Source organism: Pteropus alecto, unplaced genomic scaffold (assembly GCF_000325575.1).
Source record: "Pteropus alecto unplaced genomic scaffold, ASM32557v1 scaffold161, whole genome shotgun sequence".
Classification (NCBI taxonomy): Eukaryota; Metazoa; Chordata; class Mammalia; order Chiroptera; family Pteropodidae; genus Pteropus; species Pteropus alecto.
This window is the reverse complement of record NW_006432943.1, coordinates 9869370-9888237: the sequence shown is the minus strand read 5'-3', so window position 1 is coordinate 9888237 and position 18868 is coordinate 9869370. Positions and strand designations below refer to the sequence as shown.

Here is an 18868-nt window from a genome sequence, read left to right as displayed (position 1 = left end):
TGTCTCGCCAGTTCCAGGGACACATATCAAGCTATTTACATAGTCACATTGAAACTCTTGGGAACATAATGGACAGTTCTCACCAGTTCTCTCTCTCTCTCTCTCTCTCTCTCTCGCGCGCGCGCTCGCTCTCTCTCTCTCTCTCTCTCTCACACACACACACACACACACACACTCTCTCTCTCACACACACACACACACACGCACACTTCCAAAAGCATGTACTGGGAATGCCAGCGCTGGAGGGAAAACTGACTTTAACTCAGTTATGCCTGTCACCCAGAGCAACTAAAACCACCACCTGGCAGGTGATCCCACAAAGCAAACCAACCCAATTTGGTCCACGCTCCCCACCTGCACCCATAGGAGCTGGAGAGGGAGATGGAAAACTTTGGGGAGTAGTCCTTGGCGAACCAGAAAGGCATTTTTTCATTCCTCAACCTCAGGTGTTTAGACAGGGAAGATGACATCGGGACAGTCCTCCGGACACTCCTCCTGCCACTTCACCCGCCGGGCCTATTATGAAACTCTGGACACTTTGTACCTCACCCCGTTATTAAGTCCTTAGGCCCGAGGCTCCTTCCCAGACTTATAAAGGTCGCATCGCGGGACAGTTGAGCTCACTTGCCTGAGAAACCGGGTGTCAGAGGGACGTGCCTACGTGCGGCCCTCCAGGCTCTCCGCCGCGCTCCCGCCGCTCCCGCCGGGCACTTGCGCTGGTTCCCCGCAGCAGCCGCCCAGCAGCAGAGCCCGCTGCCTCCGCCGAAGCTCTCCGCTGGGAGGAGGATGGAGCCGCACCTCGCCCGCCAGGGTCCCGCCCTGCTGCTCTGCCTGGGTAAGCGTCTGCCCGCCGCCGAGAAGGCTAATGCGGCCCGCGTTTCATTTGTCATTTGACACTTAACACTGGAGTTTCTCACCAGGCTAAAGTGTACTCATTTAAAATGATGTCTCTTATATGCGACTTCGTTTTTCCCTCAGCGGGAGATGGAATGGAGTGAGGTCGAGGAGAGGGAAATTGGCGTTAAAAATGCTTTTCACTGATAAATTAACTATTGATTGGTATCCGTGTTATGCATGGATAGGTGTAATAAAAAGTTGAAAAGCTTTTGGATTTTCATTTGTAAATTTGCCATTCTAGGAATCCAAAGACATTTCTACTTGTGCTCTTTCTTGTTGGGGGAGGAGGGGAGGAGGAGCGGGAAGAGAGTTGAGACCCGCGCTTAGGAGACCGTCTGGAAAGAAATGCTTTTCCTTCTGTCTTGCCCTCCGTTTTCTAAACTAAGCCTGATTAAGCTTCTGGAGGCTCTGGCGTCGGGGGAGCCAGCTTTGCCGGAGCTCCAGACGCGACGGAATTCAAACGGTGTTCCTGCGTACCTGGACCAGGAAGGACCTGGCCGGGTCCTCGCGCTCCTCGCGGCCTTTGGACGCTAACACCTGCCGCTTCTGGTTGCCCCAGCAGCCTGCGTAGAGAGAGACAGGTCAGGCGCTTTTCACTGGCTGCTCATTGTACCTTATAGCCTGTAATCGCTGAGTGTACTTTAATGCCTGTCTTCCTATTTGACGTGATATAGTGCTTGTGGAAAGGGGAGGAAAAAACAATCCTTATGTAGCCTTCCTGGTTTTGGAAGAAAAAAAAATTGCTTCTCCCTAACTCCTTAAACTTCAAGTGGAATTTGGAGCTGTATGTGAAAATTTAAATAAGGAAATAAAACTTGCCAGTCTCACATTCTTTCTGTAGTAGCAATGAGGCGAGTTTACCTAACTACCCACTTGTGCAGGATGTGACAGTTAAATTATCATTTCCACACGCCTAATCTCAGGGTTTGGGAGATCTATTGAAATTCATGCTATGCACAGTGGAACTGGTCCAAGTTCAAGAACGTAAATGGAAACTAGACCTATGGTTTCTACCAAAACTGTGCTAAGGATGACTTCCTAGAAGATTCTGAGTAAATAATGTGGCTTTGCTATCTTTGTTTTGAAGTCTCTCTGAAAAGAATAAAATTAGAAAGGTCACAGTTTTCCCAGAGCTAGAAATTAACCTAGAGGTCAGAATGGCTGAGCTCTTCCCCCCCACCCCCCCCCACCTGTAATGTTGCATCTGGACAATGCAAGTGTCTGTTCTGGGACACTCATTGAATACTCTAATTTGAGACAGCCGAGAGCCTATGAATAACCTGGTTACTACCCACGTAGTGTATGTCGTGTGTGTTTTTGTTGTCATGAAAGTGTTTAACTCCTTTATTGCATTACTTAATTATAGTTCACCTATTTCATCAGCTGCCAAGCCCATTTCCAAATGAGCTAGGTCAGTTTCTGTTTTCCCAGTTTGTTTAGATATTTCTCTGCCACTAAGAAAGTTCCTGTTTGAAGTTCTATATCATAATCTCTACACTCTTTGCAGGTATGCAAGTACAATAGTTTTATTCCCAAGCACACAGAAAATAGACAGGGCTACCTGCTATTTCTGAAATGCTTTTTTTCCCTCCAAACATAAGATTACCTAGAAATGCTTTTTTCCGAATGACTATCCTTCAAAAAAAGAATTTTATTATTGTCATTTTTGGAATTTGTATGTCTTTATGACTGGAAAATATATAGACATCCTCAGTGCCACCCGCTGCCTCCAACACATGCAGATTTTAATTGCTACACACACAATCATTTGGTTACTTTTAAATTTTATAAATATTTGATACTGATGTTCTTACTTTATGTACTGGGAAACTATGACCAAAGTCTCATAGAAAAGCAGGACTAAATTAAGAAAGTTCACACATGAATGTGCTAGTGTTTTTAGCTTACAGAACATAAGTAAAAGGGTTGAGATACCCCAAACTAGGTACATTTCTAAATAATCTACAATTTTAGAACTGAATTATCATTTCTAATCTTGTGATTGTTCCCAAGTAAAGAGGAGGAAGTTCTACCTTGAGTTCAGCAATTAATGTTTAGAGCCTCTGATCTAAAATCAAACATTTTCATTGATACCCAAATGGGCTTTTGAGCATGTTCCTGAATGACATCGTCAAGATAATTTATCCTTACTTCATTGCACAATGACAGAGATTGAGCAGAATAAATATTCTTTCTTGAAAATATGAGAAGCATGGATCTCAATGAGACATTGGCTCACTTCCGATCCTGTTGACCCTGAGAGTTTATGAGCTGGTGAGTGTTTTTTAGCACACCTGAGATGACACATCATAGGCAGAAAACATGATGACAGGCCCCTCCTGTCTGGATTTTGACCTAGGTACCCTAGTTGCCTTGTGCTTCATCTTGCCATATGAACAACTTGGGTAATTGGTGTATGTGGTTCTGCACTGGGGTCCAAATCCACGAGTTGAGAAGGAAACTAACAGTTACCAAATGCCTACTGTGAGCCAACCACGTTGTATATTAGATGCTTTACACATATATCCTCACTCCTTAAAATAACTGTGAGAGGTATGTATGATTAGCCCAGTTTGACAAATGAAGAAACAAAGGCTCAAATACCTTACAAGGACTAGGAGAGAATGGCAAAATCATTCTGGAACATTGTGTAAGGAGTCAGAAGGTCTGAGGTTATCAGGAGCTTAATAAAAATATCAGGTTCTACTAGAGAAGTTCCAGTGTAGTCTAAGGGCTGCCCCTGTGCCTAGAACCTCTTACAGGGACAGGCCTATGTGGAAAAATGGTATCTTCATGTATCGCTCAAAATCAGGCACAAAAAAGATGTGACTGTTTTCTTAAGCTGTGTTACAATATGTTGAATTTTTGCTTAACCTACATTCAGCATTTTTAACTCACAGTTCCCAGGAAATGGCTTTTATTATGAAGCAGTCATTGATGTCAGTTGACTGATACTTTCATTTCTATATTTGCCTAGATATATATTAAGTAAAGCAATTAAAGAGAAGGATCCTTGTGTTCTTTTATTTTCTGTATTTTTTATATTATCGTGAATTAAATATAGCATTGATAAGGGACTAAGTTGGAATCTATAGCACATTTCTATTAACAGTGAGAAAATACACATACCACCTTGGTCAAAAAAAAGTATTGTACAATACTCACATAATCACTTTGAATGTCTTCTGTCCATTTTTGCCCAAGAATCTCCCATTTTCTGGTTAATAGTCACCCAGGAGGTGCAAATGTCATGTAAGAGATCCTCTTCAAAAAAGACTATGAATTAAGGTGACTATGAATTTGACTAAGGTGACTATAAAGACTATGAATTTCCTCAGCTGTAAGTATTAACACTGAATATAGAACTATGCAAATTGTCTAATTAATATGGCTGTAACTGCTGCTGGGAACATTTCTTTGAAAGACAATGGGGAGACACCCTAAAGCTGTAATAAGGAGATCTTCTGGGAGGAGCATTTTGATAGCCATCGCCTTGGCATGGCAATTCTGGAAGCTTTGAACTAATGAAGTAATGTGACAGACTCAATGTCCTCTGGTGATGCAGTTTACGTAAGACTGGATGTCTAGTTACAAGGTAAATAACATTCTAGGTTAAAGTAATGATTCAAGTAGCTAGGATACTATATGTAATACACAAGACAATTTGATAATTGTCCAGAAAAAAAGGTTAACCCTTAATTTCTTAGGACAAAAATCTTGAATGTTAAACGAGGCATGAAAGTGACTTAAAAATCCCCAGAATAAGGGGAAAAGCCTCTCTCTCTTATATATGTATTTCTGGTATGTATACATAATATCACATCTATACATGTATATCATACATATGCATTTATGTGTGCCAAACTTTATAGTTTTGAATCAAGAGACATAGTGTATAGAGCACAGGTTTCACACCCCAGTTCTTTTATTTCATACTTTCAGAAAGATTTATTCCCCTATGATCCTCAGTATTCTTATCTGTAAAATGGAGCTTAGAATAGCTATGTTTTCATGTTATTGTATATGGATTTCATAAATAAGAAATTAGAAAATAATAACACTTTGAAAATTAGAGCTGTTGACATCATCATCAACAAGTACTTTCTTGTAAAATACCTCATTTGATCCTTATTATAACAAATATTATTATCCCCATATCACAAATAAGGAAGTAAATTTAAAAAGAATGAGTTACCCAGCATGGAAAGCTCCATGTTTGAATAGGCTACACCCTCTACTGTGGATGCCCCCCACCTCATTCTTCACTTTTGGTAAAAGTTCTATTCATCTTTTAAGACTGAATAGAAGTGTCAAGCCTTCTGTGATAACTCCCTTCACCTTTCTCCCAGCACTCAAAAATAATGTGCAGCCTGCCTCACCCCCCTTATACCTCTCCCATTTCTCTGGTTCTGCTCTTTTAACCTCGCACTGTCAGTGTGTATCTAGCCTTGTCTCTCTTTGCTGATGTCGTACTCATCTTTTATCATTCACATTGTGATAGACTAATATTAGACACTCGAATGTTTGTTGGATTGATGATTAGGTTGATACTTTAGAATTCTCACCACTATGTTTTGATTCAACCAGCTATCTTTTGAAAATGTGCTTGCTTGAAAATATTTTGAGACTAGGCAATAGTTTTTGAAAATTCAATTTGTCGTTTCTGATAAAGTCTAAAAATTATTCTTTCTTCCTTTTCCCATTTCTATCTTTTAATATAGACTGCATTCACAAAAGGCATGCCTAACAAAATACAAACATATTTTGAATTACACACACTGTGTGCGTGTATGTGAGCGGTGGGGAGGAAGGGTGGGGGGAGATTGATATGACCAAATGATGGGTAGTCAGTAAAAGAAAGTCTTTTTTTAGACATGAAAGAACTTTAGAGTAATCTAATCTAAATTCTATCTCCCTTTCTTCTCTACCCCACTCCTAGGTCTCTGTTTTCAGAGTTAAGGAAACTCACCTGTCAGGAAATAAAATTAATATCTGAACTAGAACTGAAGTATGAGAGACTTCGTACTTCATGGGTCTAATGCAGGGTTTTTCAGCTTTGGCTCTATTTACATGATGAATTGGATAATTCTTTGCTGTGGGCCGTCCTATGCGCTGCAAGTGTGTTTAGCTCAACCCCTGGTCTGAACTCACTAGATGTCAGTAGCATTCTGCCCACTCTAATTGTAACAACAAAAATGTCTTCAGAACTTGCTAAATGTCCATGTTGACAAAACTACTCTGGGTTTAGAACCACTAGCCTCTAATGTGTTTCCATTACCATAACACATCACCAAACATAATTCACAGTTGGAATAATCAGTGCTTGAGTTACCAAGGCAAATAAAATTAATATTAATGGTAAGTTGGATGCAAATATAAAACTAATTCTAGTGTGTTAAAAAAATCAACTTAGAAATTTTTGTTGCTGATTTTAGCACCATTTGCCCTGAATAACGATGACTCTTAATTATAATTGAATCACTCATATTTTCCTCTTCTATCATTGCCTTGCTGACCACTCCATGCCTCCTTTTATGATTCTGATCTCTTGGCTCCCATTACACCGACCTTCCTTTTTTCTCCAATTTCTATGGCCATTTCTATTCACTCCTCATCACCTGTGTCCCAAAATTCTGTTATTTTCTATTCCATACTATTTACTTTGAACCATTTGAATGGCCCCTATGTCTTTAAAAGCAATAGTTCCTCATATGACTTTCAAATAGATTTTATCAACTTCTTTCTTATTCTTTTACTTAAGATCTGTATTCTCAAGTGCCTTATAAATAGTAGATGATATATCTACTAAAACCCAAATTTCTTCACTCATTATGTCTTCCCTTCATGTCTACCAGTTGCAAGTACCACCACAAACCTGCTGGTCTGCTTGTTTTTTTAATGGCACCAGAAACTTAGCATCATCTATGAATTCTAGCCAGAAACTTGGCATCATCTATGAATTCTCTCCTTTCTTCTTCATCCCCTAGTCTAGCCCCATTAACTCTATTTAGGACAGGAGCTATATCTTTTGAATCAATTTTTCTTTTGGCATCTTGTTCAATATCTTTATCTAGAAAAACTTCAATAGATATTTATTAATCAAATGTAATTAGAGACATATAGTTACTAAAAGTAATTATAGACTCAGCTGCTCTCCTTTTCTATTCACTGGATGTAACTAAGCCCCTCCCATCATACTACAGATGCATATGTGCTTCTCAGTGAAGTTGAGGTCTTCAATGTTAAATATATTTTTATAAAATAAAATTTCTCAGCAGCTTCCAGTGTGCTAGTTGCATTATGCAGGTCCTCTGAAGGAAAAGTAATTAGTTTTGAGGCTTTTAAAATTACCTTTTATATATTTGTCTTCTTTTTTTGAATGCTTACTGATTAAAACTCTATTCTTTTGCAAAAATTCATTTTTGGCAATAGGCCTCCAAAAGGAATGTATAAAAGGAAAGTGAATAGGTTTCTAAAAATGTCATCAAGCATTCAAAGCTTCAAGCCCCAATATGACCATAATGGAAAGAAGGCAAATGACAAACACTCATAATCCAAACTGTCTCCCTTTTAGGAGATTTTTCTTTTGAAACAATAATGTAATAGTAATTTAAATTCCTGAATTGGATCTGTAGGAATAGGTGTGAGAAGCAAGTTGGAAGGGAGTGAAGGGAAAAAAGGTTCTAAAAAGACCCTCCTAGATAATATTATCTTGAAGAAAAAAAATATTTCCAATAGAATATTTGAAATAATACTCTAGAAATGAATCTTTGGCTTTTAGGGGCTGCAACTCTTATATTTAGAGCTCTTAGTCACAAAATTACAAACATTCTGATTAATATAAATTGTATCTTTTATATAAGAGTTGATATGCATTCTCCTGCATTATGAGCACACTTGCATTTTGAATAAGATATACATCTTTAAACCTAATTTTAGGGTAAAATAAACTATATCCCTGTATTTTGACTCACAGATTCTTGATTTGACTAGCTTTAAGTACAGTGCTGTTTGATGACTAAAATATATCAGCACTTGGAAGTGTGATTTAGAAATTAATATCAAAATTGAAAAGTATAAAGCCTATGAATTGAAAAACATGGCTTATTAAATCTTTTCTTGCCACTTGACAAGGAAGATCCTATAGCTATCTTTTAAAATTCAAAAGTAAAAGAAATAACTTACTTGTCACTTGTTATTATATCAACCTCTGGTTTCCACCTATTTTATCTCAAATAGCTATGGTTGATTTTTACATTTAGTTTTTAATAAAGCTTAGTTATAATGCTGACATTAAAAACTTCTAGAATGATAACTGGAAGAAGGCAAGGTTTTATATATAACTATATATTATTCTCTGAAAAGTAGGCTGTTATTAGAAAGTACTGACAGTAGTTCTTTTCAGTATCTGTGATAAAAAATTTACAGTTATTTTAACCAAGGTGAAGCAAGACTTTATCTAACAGTGGAATTTAATTTAAAACAAAAAGGCATCTGGAAATAGTGAAAGCATATTCACTCCTTGAAAGTATACAAGACCTAACAAGCCTACTATGTTACAGACAAATCCTAAAATTATAGACTGCCATGGAAGAGGTACGAAACTAACTGTCCATGAGTAGATTGGCATGTGACCACAGAAAAGTGTGAACAAAATGGATTTTGCTACCTGTTTGGGCTGAGAAAATACTATGATTCATTATGAGTTTGCTTTTCTGGTCTAAATATTACAAAAGTTTAAATTAGAAAAATTATTTTCATTCCTTTCATTCTGTAACCTATCTCATTTTATTTTGGGTCATTTTTATGTGCTTGATTGTTTTTCAGCAGAGGCATTTTATCCCTGAGAATTGCAGTTGATATTGCTGATTCGGCTTGGTCAGCCAGTTACCAAGCCCCTGCCTCCTTCTAGATGAGCCCCTTAGTGTGGCCATAAAACAAACAAACAAACAAACAAAAAACAACAACAAAAAAACGAGGTCAAAAGAAACCATGTGCAATAAGGACTTTTTGTACATTTGGCATGCCTCTTGACTATTGGGCAAGCATTCTTAGTGCCCCAGGGCCCACGACATTTAGTGCTACCCCCATTCAGGTAATGGTATTCAACTTCTCCTACGCATTGGGTCCCTAATATTGTATAAGGGTGTAGGCTCAGCCCTGACTCATAGGGTAGATGATTTGTATCCTGTGAGTCACCAATACCACTTCCTGCTGCCACATTTGAGATTTCACTGAAACACAGTCTTTGAAAGATGAAAGTAGAGAGATAAATAAGTGAGCTTCAGATTTCCAAAAAACAATTTAGAAATTTGACAGAAATGGCCTCTAAAGAGATTTTGATTTTCATAGCAGTATCAAAGTAGAAGTTCCAACTGCCAATTTTGAGTTTACGGATTATTTACCTCATTTCACTTTGAGCAGAATTCCTTGTACCTTAGCTACCAATGTAAAGCTTGCCACCAGACCTGTTTTCTGAAATAATGACACTATCCAAAATCTTTAGTATCATAGCAAGTTATTTCCTTAGCAGGAACCCATGGCCAAGGATCAAAAACTCAAATATAATATTTGTAGTCGAATCTTAGAGACATGTTTATGTTCAAAAACACTAAAATCATGAGAAACTGAAAGATTAAGGAAATATATGGATATGACTTTAGCATCTATTCCTTTCCCGCTTGACTTTAAAATAGTGAGTGGTGATTCTTAAGGGTCATAGGGCAGTAGATATCAGAATCTTCCATCGTGGATATTTTCAATCTTTCCATCACTCCTACTTACTGCTCTACCCCCCTGTTTTAAAGCAGTAGAGTTATGCAGATGAACACATGATTTAGAACCAATTTTGCCATCTTATTGGCTACACATATCCATGATGGAACTGCAGTCTAATCAGTTTCATTTGAGAGATGCATTTACGATTATTTATAATTTCATCTGTAAAATACCCGGATGCTGGATTAATGTAGTGAGTCTCACAGAAACCATCCTGAGCAATGAACTATGTCCGAGGGAGAGTCACAGGTTAGGAGAGCCCAGTTTTTGTGGAGGCACGCCCTGCACTGAATATTCTCTAATTCTCAAAGACAAATATTTCACCTCTGGCCTGACCAACTGAAACAAATTTTCTAACAGTGGAAAAACTAACAATGACTAAAAAACCTTAAAAAAAGAAAAGGAAAAAAAAGGACTGAGAAACAAACCCCCCAGATGATTAGCTGGATTCTAAAATGGTTGCAGGTTGCAGTTGTAAGCACTAAGCAATTCCAAACAAGAAAAGCTAGTTTCTGATTTCTGCAAAAGATAAAAAAAATAAGCTTCAACTGTCCATTTACACAGACCTAGCTTGCCCCTTCCTAGAAAGAGAATTGATAATGTCTCCACCAAAGAGTTCCTCATTTTAAGTATGGAGCGATAGGAGTGTCAAGGATGTGAAAACGCACATCTAGGACTCCAGTTTGTGTTGAGTAAACTGTATGTTAAAGGGTTTAATTCTTCAGTCATGAAAGTACATGGTAGAAATACATTGAGAAATAGAACAAAATTGTCTTGGATGAGAATCTAGCTCATTCTCCATAGAAAGATACGTAGACAAAGTCATCTTTTTCTATCTCCATTCAACTGACAATGAAATCCTAACTTCAGCCATTCTTTGTCATTTAAGAAAGATTTTGTTTTCCCTATAAGAGTAATCAAAGCAGCATTTGTATTTTAGGAGAAATACAGAGTGGAGAGGAGATAATTCCAAACCTCTAGAAAAGTATTTTCAAATCATCGGAAGATTATGAGATGATTTCAAGGCACATTTCTAACTCTTCCGTGGTCACTAGATAATTGGTCTTGGACAAGTTATTTAACTGCACTGATGTTGTATGGGGCTAATAACTACTTCACAGGATTATTATGTGTCAAGTTTGGAAATTGTTATGCTGATGCATAATTGAGTTTTTAGTACCAAAGAATGTACAATTTGCTTAACAGATATATGCCTCCTCTGACTGAGAAAAAATAAAATCCTTTATGACAGATAAATCATCTTTTAAAACACCAGAGATTTATAATCTTGTTACAGACCAGTAGAGGGCACTACCCATGTACACTGCTAACACCAGAAGCTAGATGTTGAGTATGCAGCATTTAGGAGAGTCTCTGGTATGTTAGGCATTTTAGAAAATATCATTTCATTTAATTCTCCCCAAAACTCTATAAGGGAAGGAAAATAAATCACACAGTTCAAGTTTTCTTCCCTTTCTACTATACTTTGTTGCCTTCCTTTGAGGTTAAATATTCTGCTTCAATTACATTTACCCTCCTTTGTTCTGTGTGATATCCATTAAACTCTAGTATTATTGTCCGTTTCCAAATTCTGTAATGTGGCCCATTAACAAAATGCTATGCACCCTTAGGAAAGTTACTTATACCTTCCCCAAAGAGTCCCTGGGAAGATTAAATGAGATAACACGGTTACAGTGGATAGAACCATGCCTGCATGTTAGCTGCTGCCAATATTACTACTACCACTACCATTCTTATTTATATAACAATTACTCATAGACACTAACTAGAAAGAGTGGTTGAAGTACAAATACGTGACTCTTAAACAGAAGAGGCTAAACTCTTTTTAATAAATATCCATCCAATTAAAAACATTCTTCTTATGCTTTCTATGCAATTCAGAAACTACTTGAGTCATTCTGGTGCCTGTTTTGCAACATTTATCTTTTCAGTGGAGACACATGATGAAACACCTTGTTCAAACTCTTCCTGGGCTTACAGAAACTGCATTCTAGGCTCCGCGTGGTTCATTTAGCGTGTGTGGTTTTTCTCATGTTAGATAAAATGTATTCTGACTTAGATTACATTTACAATACAAAGAGTAATTTAGGCACTTAAATTATACAAGTACATCTTAAGCTGAGAGTCTTGTTTAGTTGTCATCATAAATAGAACCTGATTTTTATTTGAAACCTTCTCTTGTGATAGATTCTACATCGGAGCATTGCTCTGAACACATCCTGGAGTAAAACAGGTGGAAACCTTTAACTTTCTAATTGTTAAGCTTCTTAAAAAAATCAAACTTCAGAATCAGGTCTTGAAAAATTTTCTGTGAAATGTTTAAAGCAGGTTAAATCTGTCGCTAACTATGAATGCAATGCCAAAGCTTTTACCCTTGGACCGAAGAGCTGGATGTTCACCTATTTTCAATTTTATGCTTGTTTCCATGACTTATTTTTTTTTTTTTTATGGCTTCGATGGATCAACTACTTGAAATAATTAAAACAACTAAAAATATCTGCAGTTATACGGAAATCTGATTAAGGCTTCTTTCCTTGAAGCATTAATTACGTATTTGATTTTCTCCATAAATAGGTTTCCATCTTCTCCAAGCAGTTCTCAGTGCAACTGTGATTCCTTCATGTATCCCAGGAGAATCTGAAGATAACTGCACAGCTTTAGGTAAGACTAGCATTGTCAGTGTTGCATAAAAGGATTATACATTTTTAATAGAAATGTAAACACAAAGACTATCCATACATGATGGAAAAAAGGGGCGGGCTAGCTACCGTGTTAATGAAAGAATTTTTAATCCCCACTATGAACTCGTGATCCGGAAAACTTATATAAAGAAACACTTAGTGGGGAAGGACTGGGCATCTGGCTAGATGGAGAGATTTGATCTTAAAGACACAGGGAACAAGAAAATCAGATTCCTATGGCCATTTCCCAGAGCTTTGCTGTGAACCATTGTTAGAGGATGGATCCCAGGCAAAACAGGAAAATGTAACCTTTGTACACAGTAGATAATCAATGTATTTTTGTTGTTATTTTCATAAGAGAAACAAATGAAATCCTTTTTTCTTTCTAGTCACAGCATTCATTCAGAAACATTTATGCCAAACATGGTGCTTAGGTATAGGAATACAAAGATAAATAATGCACAGTCTTTTTTTCTCAAAAATTCCAGATGACCGTAGATGTGATTCAAGAGAGATCTGCTTTATATTTAGTCAAAGGTTATTGCGCCACTCGGTCAAGGGTTATCCTGAGCTACTGAGCAGTGTTATGCTGAGGAACCAGGATATTTTCGACATCTTCACCTTTTTTTTTAACTTCTTTCATCACTGGGCACTCTGGAGGTTTGGTCTGCCTTCCTCTTCCTTTTTTTGGTTATTTGAACAAGAGTATTGCAATCAAGATGCAATTTATTATTTCATAAGTATTCACATATTAGTAACTAAAACATTCTAAATTGAATTTTACATATACATTGCAACACTACTGCTAACAAGGTTCCTATTTTCAGTGTTGTATTCACCTAACTGGCATTTATAACTCAGGATTTGTCTAATGCATGCTCAGGTCTCAGTGTTAGAGATGTTGGAAGTCTTTGATTTCTTTGATGATAACCTAAAAAATTTGGGAATGCACATGAACACAAGGTTTGCTGGCTTAAAAGCCACTATAGAGTTAAGCACTCTTTAATTAATTTATAAATTTAGCTTACAATTCCATTTGGAATAATGAATTTCAGAATATTTTGAGATTCTGAAAAAAAATTAGATGAACTTTGGGTAATTGAATAACTATGGAGGATAATGATTTTTGTGTATGTTTCTTAAACTTACCTTTTTCTTAAACATTGCCCTTTGAGTAGTAAATCCTCAGTTTGTCTGATTTAGTTTGGACATTCTTCTGTGGGGGTCAGGTGTTGATTTATTGTCCAGGGAGTAGGACAACTAGAGAGACTTCTTATTCCTGAAAGTTCTCTTCAACTGACAGACACCTGACCTGCTTTGTTACGGTAGATTGGTGTTTATTATTATGAAGGGATGATTGATTAATGCTTCAAAGAAGGCAACAGAATATGTTCAATTTTCCATTTCCTTCACAGTTCAGACAGAAAACAACCCACGTGTGGCTCCAATGTTGATAACAAAGTGTAACTCTGACCATAATGGCTACTGTTTGCATGGACAGTGCATCTACCTGGTGGGCATGAGTAAAAATTACTGCAGGTAATATCTCTGAAACAACAAACAAACAAACAAACACGAGCTTTTTAAAACTTATATTTCTTTTTCTATTTCTCACTTTTGATGTTACTCTATTTCCATGGGCACAGTTTATATGTACTACAGTGGTCCCCAACCTTTTTGGCACCAGGGACTGGTGCTCCTATGAGAATCTCATGCCTGATGATCTGAGATGGAGCTGAGGCAGTGATGCTAGTGCTGAAGAGCAGCTGCAAATGCAGATGAAACTTCGCTCTCTGGCCTGCCACTCACCTCCTGCTGTGTGGCCCAATTCTTAACAGGCCACAGACTAGTACCAGTCCACAGCCCGGGGCTTGGAGAGCCCTGTACTATGAGCATGCAATTTGTATATACTATTAAAAACTTTAATAAATCCATTTTTTAAATTAGGGAATAGTAGTTATTAAATTATACAGATACTTAAGGGGTACAGATTGAGGAGGGCTTCAGATGCCTCCATCTCATACTTGCCACAAAAGCAGCTAAACTTTTTATCTTTTCACTGGACCTATATATCAGCCACTGTCTTAGGAACTGATTCTACCGATATAGACAAATAGCACCTCAAACCTACAAAACTTACGAAACACTATTCTAGATTGGCAGTCACCTGGTAGCTGAACCAGAATCATTTTCATACCACGATTCAGTTTAAAAGCTATGTAGAGCATTTTTTATCGACATTGGCCCAGTTCTAAGTCAGTCTTTGAATTCGCAAACTTTTGGAAAACCATGTTGATTTCTTGAGATTAGTCATTAATTCTAATTCTAATTATTTCTCAATTATTAGTTCTTAAACTAATTCACAAGCACAATTTCTTTTTAAAGTAATTGATCTTTCTCTTGCATTTTCCTTTAGGTGTGAAGTGGGTTATGCTGGAGTCCGATGTGAGCACTTCTTTTTGACTGTCCAACAACCCTTGAGCGAAGAATATGTGGCTTTGTCTGTGATTCTTATTGTCTTGTTTCTTCTCACAGTTGCCGGTTTCATTTACTATTTCTGCAGATGGTAAGCCAGTGTTTTTTTACATTCTGCTTTTATAAATTACTTTTATACAATACAGACTTACAAACTGGGTGAAACTATGGACAAAGTATTATTCAAAGAGATAAGATAGACTTTGCATTGATGATAACTGTAAAGAAGTTTTAGCTGTAGAACATCTAACCGAATTTGATTCAATTATTAACTCTGTTACTTATTACCTATGTGACCTTATACAAGTCAAACTTGGAGTTCTTTCCTCCATAAAATAGATAGAAATCCTTACCTTACATTAATTACAGAACTATTTTCAGTATGGAATATGATAATACATGTGAAAGTAAACCATAAGTAAACCATAAGCCATGATACCAGTTATACTTAACCATTTGTATTTAGTTTATTAGGTATTTCATAAAACGCAGCCTTGTAAATTAATAACATGAGAGACTTTGTATCTTAAAATTTAAGGCAGACTAGTAGAAACGAGTTTCCAGACAATAATAAAAGCTTATTTTTAAAAAATAGTTCATCAGTCTCCTAAAACAGCTACACTCCATCCTCATGTATAATACTATACTATTAGGGTTAGGACTATACATCGGAATAGTGTGAATTAGTTAATAACAGCTGCCTTTAAAATACCTGTATGAAATGCTTCTTATTTTAGAACTGATTCAAATTGTTCAGCGTAGATTTGAATGCATTTTATTTTACCTTATTTTTTATTATTATACTTTTTTTAGCTGAAAGTAGTGTACTTCTACATTTCAAGGTCTGAAAGTGTGCTACTTTTATAAAATTAAATTTATTTTGTCCATGTTTGAGTCTAAGTATTCGTCAAACAATGCCTTCCTAATTAGTTATGATCCCAGAACTGAACATGATTAAATCTGAAATACATGTGAAAGGTCTGACTACAATTGTTTTCTTTATAAAGGTAGAGAAAATGTGACCTAGAGAGGTAAATTGACATGCTCTTACTCATACAATTGACAAGTGGCAGAACTAAATCTAAACAAAGGCTTTTTAATTTTATTCTTCCATTAAGCATAGACGTTATGCAGTTTCCTCAAGACTACATGCCTCATTCCAAAATGGGTAGAAAATGAACTCAAAATATAAGGAAGATGGCTTAAATGAATGAATGAATGAAAATTCCAAATCACGCTAGATTTATGAATCCTAGCTGGGAGAACTTGGCCAGGCTATGTAACCTACTTGTACTTCACTTTCTTCTTCTGTAAGATGAAGATGATAACGGTAATGTGAGGACAAAATAAATAATCAGTGTATAGCACTTAGAGCATTGTCAGTCACCTACTTAGTGCCTGATAGATACTAGTGGTGATAGCATTATATCAATGTGGTAGGCAGAATGTAATAATGTAGTATGATAATCAAAATACTAGTTCCTTAGTAGGTAGGCAGGTAGGAAGAAAGGGAGGAAGGAAGGAGGGAAGGAAGGAAGGAAAAGAAAGGGATGGGGGTGAACTTTTCAATAATTATCACCAAGAGAAGATCTTGACTTCCATTTCTCTTGCCTTTCAAGAGGGGGAGAGAGAGAGGGGAGAGATGAGGGATCAGGAGGAGAGAGAGAGAGAAAGAGAGAAGGAGGGTGGGAGGGGAGGGGAAGAGAAGGGAAGGGAAGAAAGAGAAAGAACAAACAAACAAACAAACAAACAAACAAAGCTGAAACGTGATCACATGCTCGCTTAGAATTTTACAATTTTCATGATCATGTTAAAGCCTCTGAGAAGTCCTTTAACTCTGTTTCATCATTTCCTTCCCAAATTGTTTGACCACAGAAGACTCTCCTTTCTCTCTCTATTTTCTCCCTTGTCCGACCTAAACCTATTCACCTTTGTCATTTTGGAAACACTATGCTGATGCACCTTTTGAGTCCATGTATCTGTTCCTTTTGTTAATATACTACGTTCTTATTACTGTTAACTACAGTGCTAACAGTTTCATTTCTGAATATTTCTAGGTACAAAAATAAAAAAAGTAAAGAATCAAAGAAGGAATATGAAAGGGTGACCTCAGAGGATCTGGCGTTGCCACAAGTCTGAATGGTGACATCAAGCTTATGGGCCGCGATGCACAGCATGCCTGTTTATGTTAATATTCTTATTTTATTAATAATATTTATGTTGGGTCATGTGTTAAGTCGACAATAGTATATTTTTAATATACTTGAGAAAGTTTTTATTTTTGTTTTATTTTTGACAGACTATTTGTATAATGTACACAAACTGTTTAATATAGAAAGAAAAATTGATATTTTTGTAAGAAATTACTTCCTAAGTAATTTCCTGTGCTAAATGCTTTGTTGGAAGCTTCAAAGCTTACTTGCCTATTATACAATGCCCAGTACCCAGTACCCAGTTCATTGCTCAGTAAATATCAGCAAATGACAGATTTCTGTAAGCCTAAATACATAGTCAAATCAATTTAATATTTTTTACTCTTCGAATTAATGATAATTGGTTTAACTATATCATTGTTTGATGTATGAGTTGGCACCACTGTGTCATGTATTAAAACAGTGATACAATGGGAATTGGGAGAAGTAAATATAGATCACGTACTAAATACTACACATTTGAAACAAACTAAAATGGGAGAATTATGCTCCCTCTAGGCCTAACCTCAGCTGTAACTCTGTTTCTCTGCTTGGGGAGGAAGTGGACGATTCTTTATTCCACCCACAACTCCTATGGATAGTAGTGATCCATCTAACAGATACTCCTTAAGTAAAATGAATCGAGAACTTAATTTTATGCCATCTTTTATGCAAATAGTAGAAATTTGATACCTTCACAATGTTCCTTTTTTTGTACAACATTTATATGAAGTGACTGTTGCTCATGAGACAATAAAAAAAAATTACACATTTAAAGCAAAAATGTGTGCTTCTTTTAAAGAGTATTTTAGTAGGGACTTTGCTGAAGAAATTTTAAGATTAAATCTTCAATCTTATACTTAAAATAATGATTAGTTCAATTTGATACTAATCATTATTTTAAGTATAAGACAATAGTTCTATATATTGTCTAAAGATAGAAATATATTTAATTTTTCATACGAGTGTTTTAATTTAAAATAATTCAGTAAGTAGTTTCTTCTAGGATTTAAAATTATATATTTAAACTTATATCCTGACATAAGAAGTAGGGAAAAAAATAAAAATAAGTCATAGCATATTTTTCCAAATAAACAAATTCATTTGAAAGCTTTTAAAATTTAGAGATTTAACCACACTTTCCTATGGAGACTGAGGTGAAACCAGGGCCCTGTTTTCTCTCTTTCATTTTATTTTATTTTTGTTACATAAATTAACCCATTTATTATAGGCTAGCAATATTTCAAACTGTGGTGCTTCTACTGGTCTTTCAATTCTGATGGCAGACTTTACTGTGACAGCAGAAGTGGCGTTGTAGGTCCAGGCACCACAAGCTACTATTTTCATGCAGGAACCACAGTGCCAGATCCCCATAGCTCTTCTCTTCCTCTTGGTTTTGCCACAAAAGGAGCAAGTGTACTTGGAGTGCTGGCTCATTTCAATTTTCTTCACCATTTTCCTGAGGGGGGTGCCATAATGGGTCCCGTATTTATCATCGATACCGACCTTCTTGGTACGTTTAGCCATGTTGCAACCAACTAGGTCGGAACTCATAGAGGTGTCTTTTATTTTTTTGAAAGAGACTAACTTTTCTCCTGTGCTCGGAGCCTCTGGTCTCAGTGAGTTAATAAAGGTACTTGGCAACTGTATAAGGTTCCACAACTGCCACTACCTCTGGATCTCACGGGAGGCTGCCTCGCTGAATGCTAAACTTTTTGGTAGAATCTCTCAGGATTACACACCAGGTCAGGGAGGGACTACTATTTTTCCACCTTTCTTCTTAACAATATACTAGGGCAACAAAGAGAAAATAAGCGATGGCTG

The 18868-nt window shown here is 36.7% G+C and overlaps 1 protein-coding gene across 1 annotated transcript; it reads left to right on the top strand.

The window, feature by feature from the left end:
* Nucleotides 1–778: 778 nt before the first annotated feature.
* On the top strand, nucleotides 779–16991 carry EREG (epiregulin). The gene is made up of 5 exons (XM_006907653.1): nucleotides 779–835; nucleotides 12271–12357; nucleotides 13793–13916; nucleotides 14794–14943; nucleotides 16910–16991. The coding sequence occupies exons 1-5, from the start codon at nucleotides 787–789 to the stop codon at nucleotides 16989–16991; spliced, it is 492 nt and encodes a 163-aa protein (XP_006907715.1). The 5' UTR covers nucleotides 779–786.
* Nucleotides 16992–18868: the final 1877 nt, after the last annotated feature.

Coding starts and splice junctions, on each gene's coding strand:
- EREG (XM_006907653.1), top strand. CDS start 787: ATGGAGCCGCACCTCGCCCGCCAGGGTCCCGCCCTGCTGCTCTGCCTG. Junction 13,917..14,793: donor ATGAGTAAAAATTACTGCAG/GTAATATCTCTG, acceptor ATTTTCCTTTAG/GTGTGAAGTGGGTTATGCTG. Junction 14,944..16,909: donor ATTTACTATTTCTGCAGATG/GTAAGCCAGTGT, acceptor GAATATTTCTAG/GTACAAAAATAAAAAAAGTA.